Raw genomic sequence first — 25,680 nt, 5'->3', positions numbered from 1 at the left:
GTCCGAGCACGGAGACCCCCACCAATCGCTAGAACGAAGCAACTGAAGCGCTCGTGTGAGTGCTCAGCCGCTTCGTGTCTGTTCGGCTTTTTCCGGAAATAAATGTATCGATGTACGGACTCAATAGAAAGTCTATGAGCCCGTACTCCGATACATCGGCTTTCCGTAAAAGCCGAACACACAGGAAGCTGCTGAGCGCTCACACGAGCGCTTCAGCTGCTTTCTAGCGATTTGGTGGGGGTCTCCGTGCTCGGACCCCCACCAATACAAACTTCTGACGTGTCAGAAGTTTGTCAAACGTTTAGCTACACTTTAAAATTCCGTTTTTAAGGCACAATGCTGATAAATTCAACCCTTTAACGCCCTATGACGTATTATTAAGTCACGGGCGTTAACCTGTTAACACGAAATGCCGTACTATTCTGGCATGGTGTTAACAGGCTACTATGTCTACAGACACAGTATTAAAGCAGTAACCGCTTAACGCTATCCACTACTGCAAGGCCAGGACCGGAGCTAGCCTCCGATCCGTCCGATTAACCCCTTAGATGCAGCGCTCATAAGCCAGTGCTGCATTTAGGGTTTACTAGCAGGTCGGCCCCCCCGAAATGCAATCGCGGCCAATGGCTGCTTTGGCTGGCCGGAGGCCTAACAATGGCCTCCTGTCCTCTAAGTATGGAGGCCTGTTTGGGCCCCACCCAGGGAGGGGGCCTAAGAGGCCTCTGCTCGCAAAAAGAGAAACCGCCTGTGCCATCAGCCGCAGGTGTCCACTGTATGCTACAGCAGACACCCTGTTGTAACGGCAGGAAACGGAGATAGCTGCGCTCCCTGACATTAATGCCTTAAATGCCGCAATAGTGGCATCTTAGTGGTTTTGTAAACAATCGGCATCGCCGCAATGCGATCGCAGGGTTGCTGTGGCCTCCTGGTCTGCCACCTACGAAAGCCCATTATGCCCGTCCGGAGAAGAAGCCTAATAGGCGTGTGCCGTCAGTGAATGCCTGAACGCTTTAATGCATTGCACTACTTGGGGAGCGCAATGCATCTGAATAAAGATCAGGACTTCATGCCTTTTGAGTAACCTTGTAACCTAATGTTGTACAAAAGTATAAAAATAAAAGTTAGAAGTTGAAAAAACTAAAACTGTTTTTTCCTATAAGAAGTCTTTTATTATAGGAAAAAATGAAACCGGTAAAAAAATGACACATTTGGTATCACCGCACTCCTAACAACCAAAACTATACAACTATTTTAGTTTTCTCGCACGGTGAGCATCGCAAAATAAATAAAGAAGCAATGCCAGATTCACTATTTTTTTGGTCGCCTCCCCTTCTAAAACATAAAATAAAAAGTGATCAGAAAGTCACATGTGCCCCAAAATAGTACCAATAAAAACTACACCCTGTCCTGTGAAAAATAAGCCCTTACACTTTTTTTCTCAGAATATGGTGACACAAAAAAATAATAATTTTTTAAAAAAAAGTGATTTTTATTGTGCAAACACGGCAAAACATAAAAAAATATATATACATATGGTATTGCTGTAATTGTATTGACCCGCAGAATAAAGTAAAAATGACCTTTATGGCCCAAGGTGAACACTGTGAAAAAAGAAAAAAAGTTAGAATTGCTTGTTTTTGGTCCCATTGCTTGCAAAAAAATAAAATAAAAGTGCTCAAAAAAAATTTGCATGTACCCCAAAATGGTACCAATGAAAATTACAGATTTCTGCAACAAATAAGCCCTCACACAGCTCTGTTGGAGAAAAAATAAAAACGTTTTGGCTCTCAGAATATAGCGACACAATGTGCAGAGCGTTCCAAAAGCGGATAAAATTTGGCACCATTTATCAGTGCGACACTGGCCGCACACCTGCCAATTATTATACCTTGATGTACTCAGCTCAGCCTACATAAGTCCCCAAGTTATAAACTGAAATACAAGCAATACCCCAAACAGAAGTACTACCAAGTTAAATCTGCGCTTCAAATGGTGCTCCCTCCCTTCTGAACCCTACAGCGTGCCTAAACAGCAGTTTACATCCACATATATGGCATCGCCATACCCGGGAGAACCTGCTTAACGCTTTATAATATATCAGGTCTTCGGTGGCACAAGCTGGTCACAACATATTGTGCACTAAAATGGCATTTCAGGGGAAAATTACAATTCTCACTTTGCACCATCCATTGCGCATTATTTTCTAATGAAAAACATTTGTGGGGGCAAAGTGCTCTGCACTCCTTAATATGCCCTAAGGGGTGTAGTTTCCAGGATAAGGGCCACATCTAAGGGGTTTGTTTTACTATTTGACCTCCGAGCCCTGCAATTGTGGTTCAATGTTGTGAAGATCACCAACATAGTCCTCAAATGTGCATGTTGCTCTTCACTTCTGAGCCCTGTCATATATCCATGAGGGGTGTCGTTTCCAAAATGGGGTCACTTCTCGGGGCTTCCACTGTACTTTTGGTACCTCAGGGGTTTTGCAAATGCGACATGGCTCCTAAAAACCAATCCAGCAAAATCTGCATGCCAAATAGCACTCCTGCCTTTCTGAACCCTGCTGTGTGTCCAAACAGCAGTTTAAATAGCTTTACAAATGTTGGGGTGCTTTTTCTCCTTCAGTCCTTACATTTTTTTAAAAATTTTAGTGGAAAAATGTTGATATTCATTTTTACAGCCTAATTCCAACAAATTCTGCAGAAGACCTGTGCGGTCTGAATGCTCACTATACCCCTAGAGAGATTCTTTAAGCGGTGTAGTCTACCAGTTTTGGGGGGTTTCTACTGTTTTGGCCCCTCAGGGGCTTTGCAAATACGACACAGCAACTTTAAAACCATTCCAGCTAAACTTGAGCTCCTAAAGCCAAATTGCGCTCATTTCCTTCTGAGCCCTGCTGTACACATGTTGAGGTGCTTTTTCTTTATTGTAAAAATGGAAAAATCTGAGCTAAAACTAAATTTTATGAGAGAAAAATTCAGCAAAAAAACCTATGTAGTCTTAAACGCTCACTATACCCCTCGATAGATTCCTTGAGAGCTGTAGTTTCTCAAATGGGGGTCACTTTTGGGGGTTTCCACTGTTGTGGTCCCTCAGGGGCTTTGCAAATGCGACATGATACCTGAAAACAATTCCAGCAAAATTCGGGCTCCAAAAGCCAAATGGCGCTCCTTCCGTTCTGATCCCTGCCGTGGATTCAAACAGCAGTTTGACCACATATTGCCGTAATCGGGAGGAATTGCTTTTCAAATATTAGGGTGCTTTTTTCTCCTTTATGCCTTGTAAAAATTGAAAACTTCTACGTTTTATTGGGGAAAAAAAAATCCTCTAAATTCAGCAAAAAGCCTATGGGGTCAAAATTCTCACTATTCCTTTTGATAAATTCCTTGAGGGGTGTAGTTTGCCAAATGTGGTTTTTTTTGGGGGGTGTTCCCACTGTTTTGGCCCCACAAGACCTCTTCAAACCTGACATGGTGCCTAAAATATATTCTAATTAAAAGTAGGCCCAAAATCCACTAGGTGCTCCTTTGCTTCTGAGGCCTGTGCTTCAATCCATTAGCACACTAGGGCCACATGTGGGATATTTCTAAAAACTGCAGAATCGGGGCAATAAATATTGAGTTGCTTTTCTCTGGTAAAACCTTCTGTGTTACAGAATTTTTTTTATTAAAACTTATTTTCTGAAAAATAATTATTTGTAAACTTCACCTACACTTTGCTTTAATTTCTGTGAAACACCTAAAGGGTTAAGAAACCCTAAATGCTGTTTTGAATATTTTGTGGGGAGCCGTTTTTAAAATGGGATCATTTATGGGGAATATCTTCTATATAAGGCCCTCAAAGCCACTTTATAACTGCACTGGTCCTTAAAAAAATGGCATCAAAGCCATTCACGCAAAATCTGCGCTCAGTCAAATGGCGCTCCTTCACTTCTGAACCCTTCCATGTGTCAAAACAGCAGTTTATGACCACGTATGAGGATTGCTGATTCATCTCCTGAATTGTTGTGTGAAAATGATAAATTTTGAGTTAACTACATATTAGAAACGTTTTTATTTATAAATGATATAAAACATCTGGGTGATCAAAATGCTCACTACACCCCCTAGACAAATTCCTTGAGGGGTGGTGTTTCCAAAATGGGATATTTTTCGAGGTGTTACATTTTGGCAGCTCAAGACCTCTTCAAACATAAAATGATGTCTAAAAAACAGCCTAATAACAAAGAAGGCCCAAAAATCCCCAAGGTGCTTCTTCGTCATGTAGCACATCAGGCCACATATGGGATTTTTCTGAAAACTGCAGAATTTGTGCAATAAATATAATTTTTTTTTTTTTATTTCTCGAACAGCTGCCGTGAAAAAAAATGGATTAAAATTTTATATTTGCAAAAAAAAAAAATATATATATAAGCTTCCTTAATGGCCTGTTCACCACAGCGTTTGGGTTCCGTCCATTCGTTCCGTTCAACCTCTTCTGTCAGGGGAACCGATGAACGGAAACTATCATTTATATTACCATTGATTTCAATGGTAATGCTTCAGTTTGTTTCCGTTCCGTAAAGTTTCAGGTTTGTTTGTTTTTACGGAAACCATAGTGCTGTCGACTGCGCTGTTGTTTTACATCAAAAAAATAAACAAACTCTAGTGCTGTGTGTGTGAATCCAGCCTTAAAGGGGTTGTCCACTACCGGAAAACCGATGACATTTGCAAGCCAGGGGTAAATAGCACTTTAAAATTGTGGCTTTATCTTGACCAAGAAACGACTTTAAAAGCAGTTGTCCATTACCGGACAATTGATGACCCTATCCACCGGATAAGGTTATGCCACCCTGACCCCGTATTGATCAGCTGCTCCGGTTGCCTGCGGTATGCAGTATGCAATGTACAGAGCCGAAAGCGGTTGGCTCTGTACATTGCATAGCGGCCATGCTGCAGAACTGCAACTCTGCTCCTATCCACTTGAATAGGAGCAGTACTGCAGCTCGCCCGCTATTCCGTGACCGGAGCCATCTACTTCTGGCCTGGACGTCCGGTACCCGCAGGCAGCCGTAGCGGCTGATTGGTGCGGAGTCAGGGTGGCATAACCTTATCCGGTGGATAGGGTCATCAGTTGTCCGGTAATGGACAACTGCTTTTAAAGTTGTTTCTTGGTCAAGCTAAAGCGACAATTTTAAAGTGCAATGTACCCCTGGCTTGCAAATGTCTTACAAAATAGTAATGTAATTACCTGAATTTCTCAGGCAATTATACAAAAAATGACCATATTTTATTATGCTGTTGAGTATGTAAAAGATAGATCACATGCTTGTTGTGTGCTAATAAAAGGTTCTCTATGAATGGGTGCTGATGAGAATAACTAGATGATGAGCAGCATGATCCCTACATGGAGGACCACCACAATCCCCCTCTTACTCTTAATCATAGTCTAATAAATATATGATATGTTATGGATCCAATGTGAGGAATGGACATAAAAAAGCCCAATATTTGGTCACCGTGATGACTCATTATTAATAATAGCCTACAAAAGGAGTCAATATAACACCATCGCTATAAAATATATACATTTTATTGTTTATAAAAACTGCATAAAAGATAAATCAGTGATGATGATTACCATAGTGTGTAAGAAGGACGCCAGACAGCACTCAACTGAGATAATAATAAACCTATACAACATATATGTAGGAAAATGTCACAAGGGATACAAAAAACTCTGAACACAGGATAAATCGTGAAAGGTTGTTGGGCATCTATAGGACTGTAGAATCGAACCGCAATATAAACCCATTGAGAAATGGTAAAGAGACCAGTAATCCTTGCATCATAGCCCATGCACACTCACAAACACAAAATTGTGCATGAATAATATCGGCCACTACCCCATGTGAACAGGGCACAGTGTAGACCATATGTGCATAATGGCAGCCATATAAATAAATTCATGTATTCGAGCATAACTAGTAATGATTACGAGCTCGTAATTTTTGTGTTTTTGTAAACAATAAAATGTATATATTTTATAGCAATGGTGTTATATTGACTCCTTTTGTAAGTTATTATTAATGCTCTAAACATGCCTGGTTTTCTTTGTAGTCAAGAAGAGGAAAGTGATGATGAAGATGACACACAAAGTTCTAAATCAGAGGACCAACACTATTACTCCAACCCTATTCGAGACGACATGTCTGATTCTAAATCAATGAAGTACTCTGAAATGAGTGAAGAGAAGCGTGCCAAACTGCGGGAAATTGAGGTCAGTGGGAAAAAAAGCTCTATACTGTGCGTGGTTATTGTCAAATGGAAGGCTATGCCATGTTGTCAAATTAGTATGGTTTTCATTGCATTTTTTTTCTTCTATGGATTTTGTCTTATGTTTATTGATGCAGTTTTCTGGGCATATGTTTCCAGCTTCTTGAGATGTGTTCCAACCTGCGATATTTAATGCATTTCACTAATATATTGATCAGTGTACCCCAAACCAGAAGTTCCCTATAAGAGCGCTTTACTAATTCTAATGCGGCCCATTGACGCATAGATCATTTCTCGTTCGCTACATTGGGTTACACAGATCATGGGTATGTGCTGTTGCCACTAGGAGGCTTGACACTAAGAAATGAAAAAGTGTCTCCTACTACAAGATCAGCCCTGCCCAGGGACACTGAGCTATTCAGTCTTAGCTTAGTTTTCATAGGAGTCAGACACTTTTGCCAATGCAGCAGAATCTTTACCATTTTTCTATGCTAGTTTATTTTTATTTAAAAAAAAAAAAAAAAGAAGAAATTCCAGCAAGAAATATGTGACACAGGTTTGGCATAGCTCGCTGTTGTCCCCTCCCTGGCCGGCACACAGTGTCATATTGTAAATGCGCCATTATCCAACCTGCCTATGAAAACAAGTGGGACAAAAGCACCTCTTGCACTTCTCCCACGAGTTTCCGTTAGTTAAGGGTAAAAGACTGAGGGGGTGCTCCTGTTGGTAACACATCTGGGTGATGGAAGAAGGAAAGCGCTGATTTGGATGGTGATTGTTTGAGCCCCTCCCTAGGGCCACTGCTTGTATACACTTGGGTCCGCTGGACCTGCCTGCCGGTGCTAAAGTTTTTAGGACTCATAGGCCTTTATTACTGCTGGGCGCCAATTTCAGACCGCCTATTGTTGGCGGTGCCATTTTTTAAATCTTTTCACGAACGGCAGCGCCTTTTTCGTGAGTCTTGTGCCAGCGGCGCCATTTTTAGCACAGTACTGTAGGGGCGGGCCTTTTCTGTGGTCCGATCGCGCTCTAGCATTCTTTTTTTTTTTTCACTATCTCCTCATGGGGAATCAGACGCCTCCTCTGATTGGCCAGTCTTCCTCACATGACTGCCTGCAGCCAGTCGTGGTGCTTTGGGGACAGAGTTTGTGTCCTCTCTCTCTCTCTCCTTCATTCGAACAGACTCTGCTGGGGATACAGGACTTCCTGACCAGTGCTGCTGCATCTTTCTCAGGAGGGACATCAAAAACTCTGAAACTGGGTAGGACCGGCTCTTGGCCTTCTCTTCTCCCCCCCCCTACAGGTATCCTGGCGTCAGTCCCTGACTTAACTCCCTGTAGGAGTGTGTTCTTATTCTTAGCAGAACTAGGTGAAGACAGCCATTACTCCCTAAAGGGAGTATCTATTTCTGTGCATCACTGAATGGGTTCTATTGTATTCTCTTCTCCCACTAGTGCAGTGCCTGCGTTAGTAATCCCCTCTACTGCAAATGTCTGACTTTTAAAGGGGTTTTCCCATCAGACATTTGATATCCACAGTACATGTTGTAAATGTCAGATGCGGGTCCCACCTCTGGGACCTGCACCTATCTCAAGAACGGGGCCCCCAAAACCCCGTTCTACTACTGTATTGGGCTAAATTGTGTGATTTCCGACCATGAATTACGAAAACAGCGTAGCTTGCTAAGTTAAGCTGTTTCCGTAACACCCATAGAACTGAATAGTAACTGAAACAGCGTACCTCGCGTGCTACGCTGCTTCCGTAACTGCCATTCACAACTATGAGTGTTACGGAAACCGCGTAGCTCAGCGAGGGAACAATGATATAGTTTTTATCAGTTAGATAGCAGTTAAATTTAGTCAGGGATTAAATATTATAAATATATATTTTGTACAATGGAGGCATTCCTCCTAGCATGCATTCACTATTCCGACTGAAGTGAATGGAGGTATTCCACGTTTTTGTTAACATATACTGCGAGCTGAGCTCACCGCTCGCAACCTCTTGTATCCCTATATGCGTCTTATATTTTTATTTTTTATATACAGGCTAGTCTACGTGGAAAATGAAAATAACAAATCCCTAAATAGCCTCCCTACATGTTTCGCCACGTAAAGTGGCGTCTTCAGTGGAGAATGGGGATTACGATATCGTCTCCTTGACTAAACTCCCTCCCCCCCCCCCCCCCTTGCCCTGGTCTGATACGTTTGGCCAGAATAGTGACCAATTGGACTGCCTATAACTAAAGCATAAAATGTCAAGCTTCCCCATTGGTCCATTCATGGAGGTGTGGCCTGAAGCTCTAAGGCGTCGCATGGTAACAGGACACGTCGCTATGTGAGGAGTGGGGGATGGGAGAACATAGAGAAGAGTCACTTAGTGATGGGACGCGTCGCTATGCAGGGATGGAGGTTAGATTCGACGGCAGTGCTTTCAGGACGCTGGCGGACTCTGAATGTGGCTACATATTACTCTGAGAGGAACATCTCTACATGATGGCAGAAAGGGGTCCCTAAAAGTTAGGTACGATCTTCAAATTTGGGTCAAAGATTCATATTTTTTCTATATCGGACATTAACTTTTTTTCTCACATTTATAGTACTGAGCGTTTTTTATTTATATTCTTGCTCATCTTTTTGCCTACATAACATATTTATAATACAGTCCTATATATTTTTACAGACCCAATCTTATACAGTGTTTTTGCTACATTTTTTAAGATGTTTATTAAATTTTTCTTATACTGCCTATTGCATGTTTATAAGAAAGTCATGGTCTCACCTTTAGACGTATCAAGATTGATCATTTTAGTTGTAGCACATAATTCATGCCTAAAAAGGATAATATAAAGATACATGTCTATATTACATAATACATTAAAGCTATATATTAGCTCTTCGTTTATAATGAGAACTTCAGGGCTCAATGGTTAATACATTAGGTTATTATTGAAAAGACTATAATTTACCATATATATTTAATAAAGGTCTATATACTGTAATAGAACACATGATGCCGGCACAGAACAAGAAGGGTGTGAAGCTGAACCCCTCATTCAGTCCCTTCAGATAAAGTGAATTTAATCTAAAATCCATTTTGCTTCTGTTTTGAGAAATAAATTGTCGAGGTTTCCTCCCCGTAGCCCCTACTTCATCCGTTGTATTCCCCAAAACTGGATGTCTTTTCAAATGATTCTCATGGACAAACCTCATATTTTTAACTAGTGGGGTGTCCTCCTTGGTTTTAGTATTACTTATGTGTTGTAATAGTCTTCATCTAAACTATTGTATCATCTTTCCGACCTATAAGAGCGAAAGAGAACAATGTACAACATAAATTATTCCCTTGGTCATACAGTTGATATTTATTTGTCCACTGGATTAAATATTTTCTTTTGAGACCTCAAACGTTGTTCACAGGCTTTACAATCGCCACATCTTGAGGTCTAGTTGAGAGCCAGGTTTGTCCATATTCTGTTTCTTTCTGGATATGAAGATGACTATGTACCAGAGAGTTTCTCCTATACGTTATCATTGGTTTCAATGGTTAGACTTCACACAAGTCATCATTCCTTAGCACTTCCGTAGGCATACGTCATTCCCCCCCCGTACCCTCACTCACATTCCCCTCCTTTGAAGTCCACACCCTCAGACCCTTTTTCCCTGAGAGTGGCAGTTGTCTACCGCCCTCTGGGCTCACCCCGTCGATTCCTGGATAATTTTGCTGCCTGGCTTCCACAATTTCTATCCTCTGAAACACCCACTCCCATCATGGGTGACTTCAACATCCCCATTGATAACCCAATCTCCCCATCTGTCTCCCAGTTTCTATCTTTAACCTCGTCCCTAGGTCTGTCACAACTTACTAACTCTCCTACACATGAAGACGGGCATTCGCTTGACCTGGTCTTCTTCCGGCTCTGCTCAGTTTCTGACTTTATTAACGCTCCTCTCCCGCTCTCTGACCACAACCTTCTCTCCTTTACTATCAAATATATTTTCTGCCTCCTCAGGTCATGCCTACGTATCAGACCTACAGAAATCTACATGCCATTAACACTCAGCAACTCATACAGTCTACATTGTCCCCTATCTCCTCCCTCTCCTGTCCCAATCTGGCCACCAAACATTACAATAACACTCAAAAATGCATTGGATGAAGCAGCCCCCACCCTACACTCCGAACCACTCGACAAAGACGACGACAACCCTGGCACACGCCTCAATCCCGCTTTCTTCAGCGTTGCTTGAGATGTGCCGAAAGTCTGGAGAAAATCGCATTTGGCTGCAGACTTCCTCCATTACAAATTTATGTTCAAAACTTACAACTGTGCCCTTCACCGCGCCAAACAAGTCTATTTCACCTCTCTCATCTCCACACTATCTAATAATCCAAAACGCCTCTTTTCACTACCTCATTAGTCCTAAGGTGCAGACACCGGTCACAGATCTCCGTGCTGAAGACCTGGCCACTTATTTTAAAGTTAAAATTGACAACATCCGGGATGATATCTCGCAGTCCCCTAGTATCATCGATCCCCATCACTCCCTCTTCTAAACTTTCAGCATTTGACCAAATAAGTCACTAAGCTCCTCTCGTCCCACTACCTGCCCTAGTGATTCTATCCCCTCACCTCCTCCAGTCCCTCTCCCCAGCTGTCACTAGTCACCTGACTAAACTATTTAACCTCTCTCTTTCCTCTGGTATCTTTCCCTCCTCCTTTAGAACATGCCATTATAAACCCATCACTGAAAAAAACAACTCCTGACTCATCCAGTGCTGCTAACTACCGACCAGTCTCTAATCTGCCCTTCATCTCCAAACTCCTGGAACGCTTGGTCTACTCTCGCCTTATCCGCTATCTCTCTGCTAACTGCATTCTAGACCCCTTACAATCTGGTTTCCGCACTCTACACTCCACAGAGACTGCCCTTACTAAAGTCTCAAATGATCTCTTGGCTAAATCGGACGGTAAATACTCTCTCCTGATTCTTCTGGATCTCTTCAGCCCTTGACACTGTAGACCACAAACTCCTACTTAACATGCTCTACTCTATTGGCCTTAAAGACTACTCTCTTGGTTTTCCTCCTATCTCTCTGACCGCTCATTCAGTGTGTCATTTGCTGGTACTACTACTTCTCTTCCACTTGCTATCGGGGTTCCTCAGGGATCAGTCCTAGGTCCACTCCTCCTTTTCTCCCTACACAGCCCCTATTGGACAAATTATCAGCAGATTTGGCTTCCAGTACCATCTCTACGCTGATGACACCCAATTATATGCCTCTTCCCATGACCTCTCCTCTGCTCTAATACAGAACACCAGTGATTGTCTGTCCGCTGTCTCTAACATCATGTCCTCTCTCTATCTGAAACTGAATCTTTGTAAAACCTCCCTAAACCTGATGTTTCCATCTGTGTGTGGCACTCCTAGGCAGCACGCCTGCTGTCTCAGGGTTATTTTTAACTCCAATCTTACCTTTACTCCTCACATTCAATCACTTTCACGCTCCTGTCATTTTCACATCAGAAGATCTCCAGAATCCGCCCTTTTCTTACTGAGGAAACGTCCAAAACTCTCGTTGCTCTGATTCACTCTCGTCTTGACTACTGTAACTCATTCTTAGTCGGTCTTTCCCCTCACTAAACTCTCCCCTCTCCAACCTATCCTCAATGCAGCAGCCAGGCTCATCTTTCTGACCAACCGCTACGCTAAGGCCTCTACCCTGTTCCAATCACTACATGGGTTGCCTATCCCCTTCAGAATTAAATTCAAACGTATTACTCTCCCCACAAAGCTCTCCACAGTGCTGCACCTCCTTACATCTCCTCCCTCATCTCGGTCTACCACCCTACTCGGGCTCTACGTTCTGCCAACGACTTAAAATCTCCTCCATAATACGAACCTCCCACTCAGTCTCCAAGATTTTTTTTTTTCTCGTACTGCACCACTCTTCTGGAATGCGCTACCACTATTCCCAATATCCACAGTTTTAAACGTGCCCTGAAAACACATCTTTTTAGATAGGCCTATATCATTCCCTAATCTGACTCCTTTCCTTGTGCCCATTAGTCATCAGAATAAGATTCCCTCACACTCCTTGCACCCTAATGCACTTCATGTCTGTCATACACGGATACTGGCTGGTGACCGGCTCATGCAGCTTTGTGTACCACCCAATGTGTATAAAAGATGGCTGGACTATTGTACTGAACAAACCCTTTTACACTTTGTGTCTCCCTTGTTTCCGCATAGATTGTAAGCTCTTCGAGCAGGGTCCTCCATCCTAAATGAGTTTTGTCACTTTGTAATGTCTGATATTGTCTGTTTACAATTTAGAGGGAACATAAAGTGCTGCGTAATATGTTGGCGCTATATAAATAAAGATTATTATTATTACTTTCCAATGTTTTGAAAATACTTCTTTATATCCCAATTTTGTTTGTCACAGGTCCCTATACACCTAATCATTTTCTCATCGATATTCTTGTCATCTATCGACGATTTCTCATTTGTGAGTATTGCGATCTATGCTTATCATAAAGCGAAAAACCCGACCTCAATCCGCAAATGCTGGAGGCGGCACGGCCACCTATGTGTGCGCCCCTGCTCGATTGTGCTCGAACGAAGGGCAGGCTTCTGCACTTCAAGGACGCCTTTCGGACGTCTGGTTTCAGGAACTGGTATCCTCCGGATACAAAATTGAAAAACACTCTGGAGGAAGGCTGACAAATTCGGTCAACTGTTCCACAGTCCCCCCTCTAGGACGGTCACGCTTTTTTGAGGTATCGACTCTCTGCTACTTCAACAAGTCATCATTCCGGTACCCCTGACCCAACAGATTTGGGGGTTTTGCTTTTTCGTACTGAAAAAGGACAGCTTGGTTTGGCCCACCCTGAACCTCAAGCATATCAACACACATGTCAGGGATCATCATTTTTGGATGGAATCTCTTTGATCTGTCACTTCCATGCAACAGGGGGGCGTTCCTTTCCTCAGTAGACATCAAGGACGCATATTCGAACAAGTCCCATATCCAGGGAGGACAATGAGACTGCGCTTCAGAATATTCTGGGCACCCTATATCGGTTCGGTTGGATTTTCAACCGCTCAAAATCTTACCTGTCTCCTTCTCAGCAACTCGTGTTCCTGGGTGTTTCCTTCGACTTCACTCCGCCTCTGCATGAGGTTTCTTTTAACCATGGTGGCCTCGATCGAGACCATTCCCTTAGTGCAGTTCCACCCACGTCCTCATCAACAGGCGAGCCTTTCCCAGTGGAACCGCTCCCTGGACTACCTGGATCTGCGGTTTAACCTTCCACTCTGTCGTTTGCGTCGGTAGTGGATTCTCCCTCCAGGCTGTTCCCTGGGGGCGTTCATTCCTTCCACTGAACTGGCTGATTCTCTCCACAGATGCCAGTCTCAAGAGGTGGGGGGGGGGGCACTTTTCAGAACCTCATTAATCAGGGGCATGTGGTCCTCACAGGAATCCTCCCTTCCCATCATCCTTCTGGAGTTGAGAGCCATATTTGTTTGCCTGCTGCGCTGTCCAGACATTTAATGCGGGTTCCAACAGACCGTGCCACTGCCACAGTGGCTTATGTCAATCCTCAGGGCGGCACTCGCAGCGTCGCGGTGATGGGCAGGGCCTCAAAATTCTGGCCTGGGCGGAAGCTCACGTTGCTGCGCTGACGGCAGTACACGTTTCAGAGATCGACAACTGGGTCGCAGCTTCCTCAGTCACAAAAAGGTTGATCCTAAGGAGTGGTCTTTTTTCCGGGAGGTATTTGACCAAATATGTCTCGGATGAGGCCAACAGGACGTGGACCGAATGTCTTCCAGATTAATTGGTCATGTTCCCTGCTTCATGCCCTGAGAGCCAAAGGCCTGCGCCATAGATGCTCTTGTGGTGCTGTGGTTGGACTTCAGGCTCCTGTATGTGTTTCTGCCTCACCCCCTACTTCTTTGGGTCCTCAGACCTTGCGTTTTTCTGTATCCAGAATTCTTTCCTCTTGCTGGGTGGCCCGGATTAAGGTTTAGCACTTCCTAAAGGGGCAGCTGTCAGCCCCTTCCATCTTGTTCGGTTGCCCATTGGCATCTAAGGCGGACGTCAAGACATCTCTGCAGGGGGTTGCTCACACTATTTCACTTATCGTCCTCCGTTTCCTTCTTGGGATCCCGTTTTGGTCTTGCAGTCGTCTCCCTTTTGAACCCCTGTGAGAAATCTGCCCTTAGCCTTTCTTTCCTGGAAAGGGTTTTTTTTTTTTTTTTCTGGTCGCCGTGACTTCAACTTAGAGGGTCTCTAAATTAGCGGCTCTCTTGCCGTTCTCCATTCCTGTCTTCAGGACAAGGCGTTGCTACACACGGTACTTCCTTTTTGGTTTAACCCCTTAACGCTCCAGGACACACTATTATGTCATGGTAAGTGCATCGTTCGCGCTCCATGACATAATAGTATGTCATGGAGTAAACACGGCGCGGGGCGCGTTCATGAGCTGTGATAGCTGCTGTTTCCGACAGCAGGCTATCACAGCTCAATGTGCAGGGACAGATCGTGATGGTTCAATAGCGATCGCGGCTTCTTAGGGGTTAATCCGCCATCGCCGGCCTGCTACACAATAGCGGCCGGCGATGGTGACTATGGCAACCGGACACCAAAAAATGGCGTCCGGCTATGCCATCGACGGAAGCCTACTGGGTCCTGACAGAGTCAGAGTCATGCTTGCTGTCAGTGAGTAGCTGACAGCTCTAATACACTGCACTACGCATGTAGTGCAGTGTATTAGAATAGCGATCAGGGCCTCCTGCCCTCAAGTCCCCTAGTGGGACAAAGTAAAAAAGTAAAAAGTTGTGTAAAAATAAGAAATTGGTATCGCCGCGTCCGTAACGGCCTGAACTACAAAATTATTTCGTTATTTATCCCGCGTGGTGAACGCCGTAAAAAAAAAAAATAATAAACCGTACCACAATCACTATTTTTTTTGGTCACTTCACCGCCTAAAAAATTGAATAAAAAGAGATCAAAAAATCGCATGTACCTAAAAATGGTACTGATCGAAACTACAGTTCGTTACGCAAAAAAGAAGTCCTCGCACGGCTTTTTTTGAAGAAAAAATAAAAACGTTCTGGCTCTTAGAATAAGGTAACACAAAAAGTAAATGATTTATTACAACAAGTATTTTATTGTGCAAACGCCGTAAGACATAAAAAAACTATAAACATCTGGTATCGCCGTAATCGTATCGCCACACAGAATAAAGTGAATATGTCATTTATAGCGCACGGTGAACGCTGTAAAAAAAATAGAACAAAAAAACAATAGTAGAATTGCGGTTTTTTTTAGTCACCGCGCCACATAAAAATAGAATAAAAACTGATCAAAAAGCCGCATTCACCCCAAGAAAACTACAATGGATTCCTCAAGGGGTCTAGTTTCCAAAATGGGGTCACTTTTGAGGGGTTTTCACTGTTTTGGCACCACAAGACCTCTTCAAACCGGACATGGTGCCTAATAAAAAAAGAGGCCTCAAAATCCACTAGGTGCTCCTTTGCTTCGGAGGCCGTTGCTTCAGTCCATTACCGCACTAGGGCCACATGTGGGATATTTCTCTAAACTGCAGAATCTGGGCAATAAATTTTGAGTTGCGTTTCTCTGGTAAAACCTTGTGTTATAAAAAAAATGGTATAAAAAGGATTTTCTGACCAAAAAAAATAATTTACATTTCACCTCTACTTTGCTCTAAATTTCTGTGAAACACATAAAGGGTTCATAAACTTTCTAAATGCTGTTGTGAATACTTTGAGGGGTCTAGTTTCTAAAAAGGGGTGTTTGATAGGGGTTTCTAATATATGGGCCCCTCAAAGCAACTTCAGAACTGAACTGTAACCTAAAAAAATAAATAAATGAGGCAATACTTCACTTCTCACATTATACTGATAATGAGCCGTGCCCACCCCGAGATGACCCCAGTTTTAACCGTTTGTATAAACTGAGACCCCTATTAGACCGTTTCGGTGCCCGGTTTTCCCAAGCATACACCACCGAGACGTGTATTTCTATTGATGAGTCCCTGGTACATTTTAAACGGAGGCTTCAATTCCGCCAGTACCTGCCGAGTAAGAGGGCAAGGTATGGCGTGAAGATGTATAAGCTGTGCGAGAGGGCATCAGGGTATACCTACAAATTTAGGATATATGAAGGGAAGGACAGCAGTATTCAGCCCCAGCACCACCTCTACCTGGATAATTTTTATATCAGAGTCCCGCTCTTCAAGTGCCTCGCTTCCAGAAGTCCTGCGGCATGCGGCACTGCTAGAAGAAATCTGAGAGGCCTCCCTAAGACTCTGCTTGGGCAAACACTCAGAAGGGGTGAAACCAGGGCACAATCTAGCAGCAACATATTGTGTGTCAAGTACAAGGACAAGATAGATGTCACACCAGTACCCATGTACCAGTACAGAGACCCCCAAACCAGACTGCATCCTGGACTACAATAGGTACATGGGAGGGGTGGACTTGTCAGATCAAGTCCTGAAGCCCTACAGCGCCATGCGGTGTGGTATAAGAAGCTGGTCGTGCACATCATACCGAAAAGTTCCCCAACTGGCAAGAAGGGAAAAAGTCAGAGGTGCAAAGTCTGCTATAAGAGGGTGATAAGGGAGGACACAATATATCAATGTGACACGTGTCCCGAAAAACTAAGGCTCTGTATGAAAGTGTTTTAAAATGTATCATACGTCCCTTTATTTTTAATATACCCCAGTTTTACTTACCCCGATGCCCTCCGCACATCTTATCCCCCTAGTCTTTCCCCTCTGAGCCCTGCTGTGTGCCCAGGCAGCTGATAACCGCCACATGTAGGGTATTGCCATACACGGGAGAACCCACATTACAGTTTATGGGGTGTATGTCTCCGGTCAAAATGCTCACTACACCTCTAGATGAATGCCTCAAGGGTGTCGTTTTTAAAACGGGGTCACTTCTTGGGGGTTTCAACTGTACTGGTACCTCAGGGGCTTCTGCATACATGACTTAGCACCATGAAATCCCCAGTAGGCAAAATGGTGGTCCTTTCCTTTTGCGTCTCCCCATGGGCCCAAATGGCAGTTTATCACCACAACTGGGATATTGCCGCACTCAGGACAAATTGGGCAACAAAATGGGGTATTTTATTCCTTGTGAAAATAAGAAATTTTTAGCCAAAACGACATCTCATTGGAAAAAATTTCATTTTTGTCAATTCACAGCCCATTTCAAATAAATTCTATGAAACAACTATGGGGTCTAAATGGTCACAACACTCATAAATGAATTTCTTGAAGAGTGTAGTTTCCAAAATGGGGTCACTTCTGGTGGGTTTCCATTGCTTTGATACCTCTGGGGCTCTGCAAATGCGACATGGCACCCGAAAACCAATCCAGCAAAATCTGGACTCCAAAGAACACATAGCGCTCATTTCCTTCTGAGCTCTCCCATTGGCCCAAACGGCAGTTTATCGCCACAAATGGGGTATTGCTGCACTCAGGGGAAATTGGGCAACAAAATGGGGTATTTTATTCCTTGTGAAAATAAGACATTTTAAGCCAAAACGACATCTTATTGGAAAAAATTAAAACATTTTTAATTCACAGCCCAATTCAAATAAATTCTGTGTAAAAACTATGGTGTCGAAATGGTCACAACACTCATAAATGAATTCCTTGGGGGGTGTAGTTTCCAAAATGGGGTCACTTCTGGTGGGTTTCCATTCCTTTGATACCTCTGGGGTTTTGCAAATGCGACATGGCACCGAAAACCAATCCAGCAGAACACACAGCGCTCCTTCCGTTCTGAGGCCTCCCATGGGCCCAAACGGCAGTTTATCGCCACAAGTGGGGTATTGCTGCATTCAGGAGAAATTGGGCAACAAAATGACGTATTTTGTTCCCTGTGAAAATAAGAAATGTTGATGAAAAATTACATTTTATTGGAAAAAATTCATTTTTTTTAAATTTCACAGCCCAATTCAAATACGTGCTGAGTAAAAACCGTAGGGTCAAAATGGTAACAACCACCATAAATTAATTCCTTGAGGGGTGTAGTTTCCAAAATGGGGTCACTTTTGGGGGATTCCCACTGTTTTGACACCTCAACACCTCTTCAAACCTGGCATGCTGCCTAAAATATATTCTAATAAAAAAGAGGCCTCAAAATGCACTAGGTGCTTCTTTGCTTCTGGGGCTTGTGTTTTAGTCCATGAGCGCACTAGAGCCACATGTGGGACATTTATAAAAACCGCAGAATCTGGGCAATGCATATTTAGTAGTGTTTCTCTGGTAAAACCTTCTGTGATACAGAAAAAAATGGAATAAAATTGAAATTCAGCAAGAAAAATGAAATTTGCAAATTTCACATCCACTTTGATTTAATTCCTGTGAAATGCATAAAGGGTTAAAAAAAACTTCTAAATGCGGTTTTGAATACTTTAAGGGGTCTAGTTTTTAAAATGGGGTGTTTTATGGGTGTTTCTAATACATAGGCCCCTCAAAGCCACTTCAGAACCGAACAGGTACCTTAAAAAAAAAGGCTTTTGAAATTTTCTTAAAAGTATGAGAAATTGCTGTTTATGTTCTAAGCCTTGTAACGTCCAAGAAAAATAAAAGAATGTTCAAAAAACGATGCCAATCTAAAGTAGACATATGGGAAATGTGAACTAGTAACTATTTTGGGTGGTATAACCGTCTGTTTTACAAGCAGATGCATTTAAATTCAGAAAAATTCTATTTTTTCTAAATTTTGCAATTTTTCACAAATAAACACTGAATATATCGACCAAATTTTACTACGAACATGAAGCCCAAAGTGTCACGAGAAAACAATCTCAGAATCGCTTGGATAGGTTTAAGCATTCCGACGTTATTACCACATAAAGTGAAATATGTCAGATTTCAAAAATGAGCTCTGAGCCTTAAGGCCCAAACTAGGCTGCGTCCTTAAGGGGTTAAGGTTGTTTTTGGCTTTTCACAAAAATGAGGACATCATTTTGCCATACTTTTATCCATCTCCCAGTCATCCGAGGGAGCATTCCCTCCACAACCTGGTTGTTGTCCGTGCCTTCTATCACGGTTTCCTTCCGTAGGTCTGTTTCCTTGTTCATCCTCCTGGGGGGGTCCCAGGAAGGGGTTGGCAGCCTCTAAGGCCACTATCGCTCGTTTGATTCAAATGACTGTTCGTGAAGCCCACCGGGTTCGAGGCAAGGCTCCCCCTTTTCGGTTCAGGGCCCACTCTACAAGAGCGGTTGGCACTTCCTGGGCTGTGCGCCATAAGACCTCTTCAGTTGTGCAAGGCGGCCACATAGTCTTCTTTACGCACTTTTGTCATGCTCTATCAGGTGCACACATTTTCCTCTGCAGACGCTTCCCTTGGTCGCAAGGTCTTGTAGGCATCTGTGAAATAGGTGACCATGTCCTGTGTTCTGTTCTTGCCCCTGGGGAGTGCTCTAGGTCGTCCCATGGTCTGTGTTCCCCAATGTAACCAACGACAAAACAGGATTTTTTTGAGTACTTACCGTAAAATCCTTTTCTTGTCCTTTCATTGGGGGACGCCGCTCCCACCCATTGCAAGGTTTTTGTTCATGGTTGTCAGTTTAAGGGATTCTCCTCTATTGTTAGACCTATCTTTTCTTACCTTGTATCTGCTTCTACTACTGCGTGCGGAAAGGCATAATAGCTGTGTCTGTGCGCCGGGTATATCCTGTAGGAGGGGCCACTATTTAATTTTTTTAGTGTTAAGCCTCCTAATGTTATTTGCATATAACCACGGTCTGCGTCCCCCTATGAACTGGACGAGGAAAGCATTTTATGTTGAATACTCCAACAAAAAAATAATCCTGTTTTGATATGATTAACAGTGCTTTGTATCTGCCTCTGTCATATGGTAATAAAATACGCTTTTGACTGATGGACCTATTCTATATTAAGAGGAAGTCTGGATTGGTATTTTTCACCAACAATGATATGTTGAATGAAGCTGTGTTATTGTAATGGCAAATTATGTTGGGTAATCATCCCTCTAGTAAGTAGGTTGTCTAATTTCACTTTTTTATTTATTCCTTTTTTTATTTTTTAGTTAAAGGTAATGAAGTTCCAGGATGAAATTGAGTCTGGTAAAAGGCCAAAGAAGTCCGGACAGAGTATTCAGGAACAAGTTGAACATTATAGAGACAAGCTGCTACAGAGGGTACGTCTGGCTTTTTTATTCTGTTTTAGTCTCCTGCTCTTATCCCAATGCGTGTTTTACTTTTACATAGTTTTGCATGGAGTAGGAAGAGGGATATACAATATTGCAGCTATAATCTGATCTTTTTTTTTTTTTTCTTGTTTGAAGTATGATGGGCAACCATCTTTCCATTTCTATATTCTGATAAATTTCTGGTTTCCAATAATATATGTACTATTTTAACTGCTCGGCATCCCATTTCAGGTCTTTAGTGTGTGTTCATTTAGCTGAAAACGTCCTATTATTGTTTTCAGTAGCTTCATGATCCCTAGTTTTATATACTGCCACATATTTGGTTCCTTGGGGAAAGTGTCCAAGTGAACTTGAGTAGAAAGGAATAGTCCCAGAGTTCATTAGAGCATCAGATTCATGATTAGTGTAATGGTGAAGACTTAGCGCTGGTGTAGAGTATCTGTAACAATAGATGGCCTGTAGTCTCTCGATTATCAGGTAACCACCTGGCTTTGGGGTCTTTCAGCTTACAAAAGTTATGATCTCTCTGTTCACCTGTGTGAAACTGGAAGCTTTTTTTCTGTGGCCAATTGATTATCCCAGATAGGGGACTATTATTATGTAAATGTGTGCTGGTCATTGATTTCTCAAGTTTTATTCACTAGAGTAAATTGCCTAGTATACAATAACGGCATTAGTAAGTGCTGTGTAATTGTACATTCTTATAGATGAAGTAATGGCTATTCCACCACAGGTTTAGGTTATTTCGCCAATGTTCTGTCTCTTCCGTAGTAATGAAATATGACATATATGAGCATGTATCTTCCGATACCACAAGGTGGCAGCAGTTAAATTACAATTAAATTTGTTGTTCTTTTAACAGGAGAGAGAAAAAGAGCTGGAGAGAGAAAGAGACCGAGATAAGAAGGATAAAGAAAAGTTTGATTACCGATCAAAAGAGAAGAAAGAGAAAGAGGACGCCACACCAACCAGAAAAGAGAGGTAAGATAAGAGGTGTATAATGGCAGGTGCACGCAATAAACCTGTGCACAAACGTCTTTATATTCATCCTCCTTATTGCTTATTCATCATAACATCTGCTTATATGCCACTCAGGCCTCGTTCACATCTGCACCTGGCTTCCGTTCGTGGGTTCCGTTAGTCCTTTCCGTCGGGATCCCATGAACAGAAAGCCAAACGTAAACCATAGCTTCCGTTTGCATTACCATTGATTTCACCGCTAATGCTTCCGCTGCAAATGGTTTCCGTTTGTCTCCGTTCCTTAAGGTTTCCGTGTTTTTAGCGGAAACAATAGGGTAGTTGACTGCGCTATTGTTTCCGCTAACTGAACCCATGAACGGAACCGACGCTGATGTGAACGAGGTGAAACAGAATATTAGTGTTTCAAAAGTGAATTTTTGCAGGCAGAGACATACACAAGCAGGGGGTTGGTTTGACACAGAACTGCACAAATAAATAAATAAATAAATACACACTTGCTACAATACCTGTATTCCAGACTCCAGCCTCTTCTGATGCTGCCACTGTCCAGCTTTCAACTTCATTGCCTTGTTTATACCTGACCCCATCCCCTTTGTCTGCTCTACTGTGTGGAGGTGGTTTGCCCTAATCAACATAGTAAATATTTCCTTAATAGGAAATAATTTTGCTACGCTGACACTTAAATATTGTCCTTTGTTAATGAGACCAGTACTATCAGAGATTGATACGTGGGGGAGAGGGGGGGGGGGCGATTCTTGGATAAACCTATTTTGAGGAACATCAGCTGAAAGGTCTGCTTTAACCCCATAGTGACCAGCCTATTTTACGCCTTAATGGCCAAGCAATTATTTTTTATTTTTCCATTGTCGCCTTTAAATAGTTGAATGTCGCTGTTTACTGCAGTATTTAACGGGTTAAACTGCCATGATCAACGTAAACTTCTATCGCTACTGTTGGAGCAGGAACCCGGCTTTCATCAGACATCCGAGCACCCACTCCAGCCTGCACGGGAAACCCGTGCAGGACTTAGACTAGGCTGCCGTGAAAAGGCAGCGGCCTAGCCTAAGACCCCTTAGTGACAGTCGTGAAAAGGCGTATTGGTGGTCTCTAAAGGGTTAAAGGACTTGTAAACAGCGAGCAAACACATTTGTGTGCTGAGAACCAACCACCAAAGTGAAAGCATCTTCTTTTTGTGCATTGCAAATAGGGCAACATTGGTGTTTGCTGACCCTTACAAATAAATGATTGCTTTTATTTATGCCATCTAGGAAAAAGCGTCACAGTGGATCTCCCAGTCCATCACGAAGCAGCAGCAGTAAACGAGGCAAGTCTCCTTCACCAAAATCTGAAAGGTCCGAAAGGTCGCACAAGGGTAACTTGCGGTCCCTATCCTCTCATCAGGACTCTCCCAGAGAAGTCAGTAAAAAGGGTAAAAGGTAAGCGAGAGATTATTCTAGCACGGTCATCGCACACGAGTTAGAAAGCTAATTTGCTTTATAGTGTTTAAAGGGGTATTCCTGGCTTTTCAAATGATGACCTCTCCTTAGGAAAGGTCATCAATGTATGATAGTTGGGCATCTGAACACCCGCGATCATCATAATGAAGGGATGGTTAAACTCCCAGCAGCGCTGCAGCCCCCCCTGTATTGTTGGTTCAGGCACAGCAATGTGTAGGAGTGTGGCGATGCCTGGCACTAGAGCTCAGCCCATTGGCTTGCATTGTAGATATGGGGAAATCAAATGAGCCCTTCTGCAGCAGAAACTATATTGGTTACAGTTAATGTTCTGTGGTGTATTAGCCTGAGTAATTCCAGACCAGAGCTCCACTTTAAGGCCATATACTGGACTCTTCATGCTGTGATCTTTTATTTGAATTCAAAGTATTGGACACTTCTAAATGAATAATGTAACGACTAATAATATTTAACAATGTTTTGACATTGTGTTCTGACAAATTACTTTTATGATGCATTATTCATATGTGTTCCATCATAGGGGGTCCATCAACTGTTTACAAAGGAAGAGAGTACCATTATTTATACGACTTGCATCCTTTTAATATAATTCTAAAATTGTGTGTTTGTTTAGATTCATTTGTCTAAATGTTTATTTCAGGTCACCCTCAGGCTCTCGTACACCTAAAAGATCTAGAAGATCACGGTCACGGTCCCCAAAGAAGTCTGTGAAAAAGTCCAGGTCCCAGTCCAGATCCCCTCACAGATCACACAAAAAGTCAAAGAAAAGCAAACACTGACAGAACATCACTATTGCTTTTTGTTTTTCTTCTTTTTTATGAAGATGTCATTTAATGAAAATGTTTTTTTTTTCTCTGTGCCTGAGAAATCATATTAACGAAATAAAAATTAAAAAAAAAATCAGTAAAAATAAGTCCTGTAAGGCAGCATTCCTAATTTTTTTTGTGAATGCATGTGTATACTTATGAGCAATTGCATCTATAGAAATTGTCACTGTTTTATATTGTAAAAAAAATCCTGTTGACTGTGGCTATGTATTTCCGCTAAAAGGAACCATTTTTGTGCTAGGATTCACACAATTGTGTATATGATCTGCTGGCAGTAGTAAACTTTTTTTTTTTTTTTTTTTTTTTTTTTCTTCTTTCTTCTTCCTTCCCGTAATCTGTTTTAGTATGTTGTGACAACAAATATAAACTCATTGTCCCCATGCCCTCATGTTTTGTAGCTTTGAAAATTTGCGTTAGGTTTCAAATAAATAAAATATGAACTGATTATTAACTACTCGCTTTTAAAAATGGTTCTAAAAATGACACGTCCACTAATGCACGTGTGACCTAAGACAGTGATTCCCAACTGGGGGCCCATATGGTGCAGCTGCCTTCCCCAGGATAATAAATTTAGGGTTTGGAGACCATAAGGACCATAAGTTGGTGCTGCTGTTAAGTAAATAATTCCAAGTGAAGGTAATAGATGAAATAACCATTAGGTTTATTTCAACACGGCTACACGTTTCAACGCTGGATCAGCGTATTCATCAAGATGCTGGTGTAGCGTTGAAATGCGTAGCCTTGTCTAAATAGACCTAATAATTATTTAATCTATTACCTTCACTTGGAACTATTTCCATAACCGCTGCGCCAACTTAGAGTCCTTTTTGTCTCCAAACCCTAAACCTATATCCCTTGCGACAACCGTTCCTGTTGCTGGTTCGGACCGGCAACGGTTCTTGTTGCCGGTTCGGACCGTGGCTCCAGCTGTCCTGGATTTCCTACCTTTTAGATATCAGGGTTGTGCCCGAATTAGCACAACCATCATAGGTCAGTCAGCACATCACTGTTCTCATCCTTCAAACATCCCTCAGGTGAACTGCACCATGTCGTGCATCTCTATTTTTTTTCTCTTTTAGATTTCCCCAGGATAATGACCGGGTGTGAGCGCTCCAGTACACTTAGGATGGGTTCACACACCCTATTTACGGATGTAATTCGGGCGTTATAGCCTCGAATTACGTCCGAAAATACAGCTTTAAAGCGTCGGCAAACATCTGCCCATTCATTTGAATGGGCTTTACGATGTTCTATGCCGACGGTCATTTTTTTTACGCGCCGCTGTCAAAAGACGCCCGCGTCAAAGAAGTATCTGTCACTTCTTGAGAAGTAATTGGAGCCGTTTTCCATTGACTCCATGGAAAAACAGCTCCAATTATGTCCGTAATGGACGCAGCGAAAAGCGCCTGCACATGCCATTACGTCTGAAATTGCGGAGCCGTTTTCTCCTGAAAACGGCTCCGTAATTTCAGCCGTAACGGAGGCTGCCGTGTGAACATACCCTAACAGCTCCCCACAACCATAAAGAGCATAAGAGATCCTGTTTTCTCCTGTTATGAGGGCACTGTGCTAGCTTTCCCATCTCTAAAAGTTGGAGACAAATGCAGGTAGAAAAATGGATCTTTTCAAAGGCGCTGCTGTGTGGTGAGAATAATGTGGAACGAAGTCCCGAGGTATTGGTAATAAGTTCAATTTATTAAGAGTGGCTACGCGTTTCGACGACGAACAATCGTCTTCCTCAGGCCATGTACATATCAGAAAGAACATATCTTATATAACATGTGGGTACAAATTAACATAATTGGAAAAAACCGCCAAATCTGACGGGGTCAAGGTGCGATCTTGACGTCACTCCCGGCTTTTTTACTCCACAGTGTTCCCATCGTGGGGCTATAAATGCATAATATATTTTGAC

General features: G+C 42.6%; 1 protein-coding gene across 7 annotated transcripts in view; it reads left to right on the top strand.

Annotated features, from left to right (window-relative positions):
• U2SURP (U2 snRNP associated SURP domain containing) overlaps positions 1-24,219 on the top strand; it is a 93,882-nt gene extending 69,663 nt beyond the window's left edge. For all 7 annotated transcript variants that reach the window (XM_075861464.1, XM_075861461.1, XM_075861466.1 and 4 more), the window contains 5 exons: positions 6,099-6,258; positions 20,360-20,470; positions 21,345-21,463; positions 22,732-22,899; positions 23,579-24,219. In XM_075861464.1, coding sequence (XP_075717579.1) covers positions 6,099-6,258; positions 20,360-20,470; positions 21,345-21,463; positions 22,732-22,899; positions 23,579-23,717 — 697 coding nt within the window. In that variant the 3' untranslated portion in view covers positions 23,718-24,219. The remainder of the gene's footprint in view (positions 1-6,098; positions 6,259-20,359; positions 20,471-21,344; positions 21,464-22,731; positions 22,900-23,578) is intronic.
• Positions 24,220-25,680: the final 1,461 nt, after the last annotated feature.

This window comes from Rhinoderma darwinii, chromosome 4 (assembly GCF_050947455.1).
Source record: "Rhinoderma darwinii isolate aRhiDar2 chromosome 4, aRhiDar2.hap1, whole genome shotgun sequence".
NCBI lineage: Eukaryota > Metazoa > Chordata > Amphibia > Anura > Rhinodermatidae > Rhinoderma > Rhinoderma darwinii.
The sequence above is the reverse complement of the archived record's forward strand: the minus strand, read 5'-3'. Positions and strand labels throughout refer to the sequence as shown.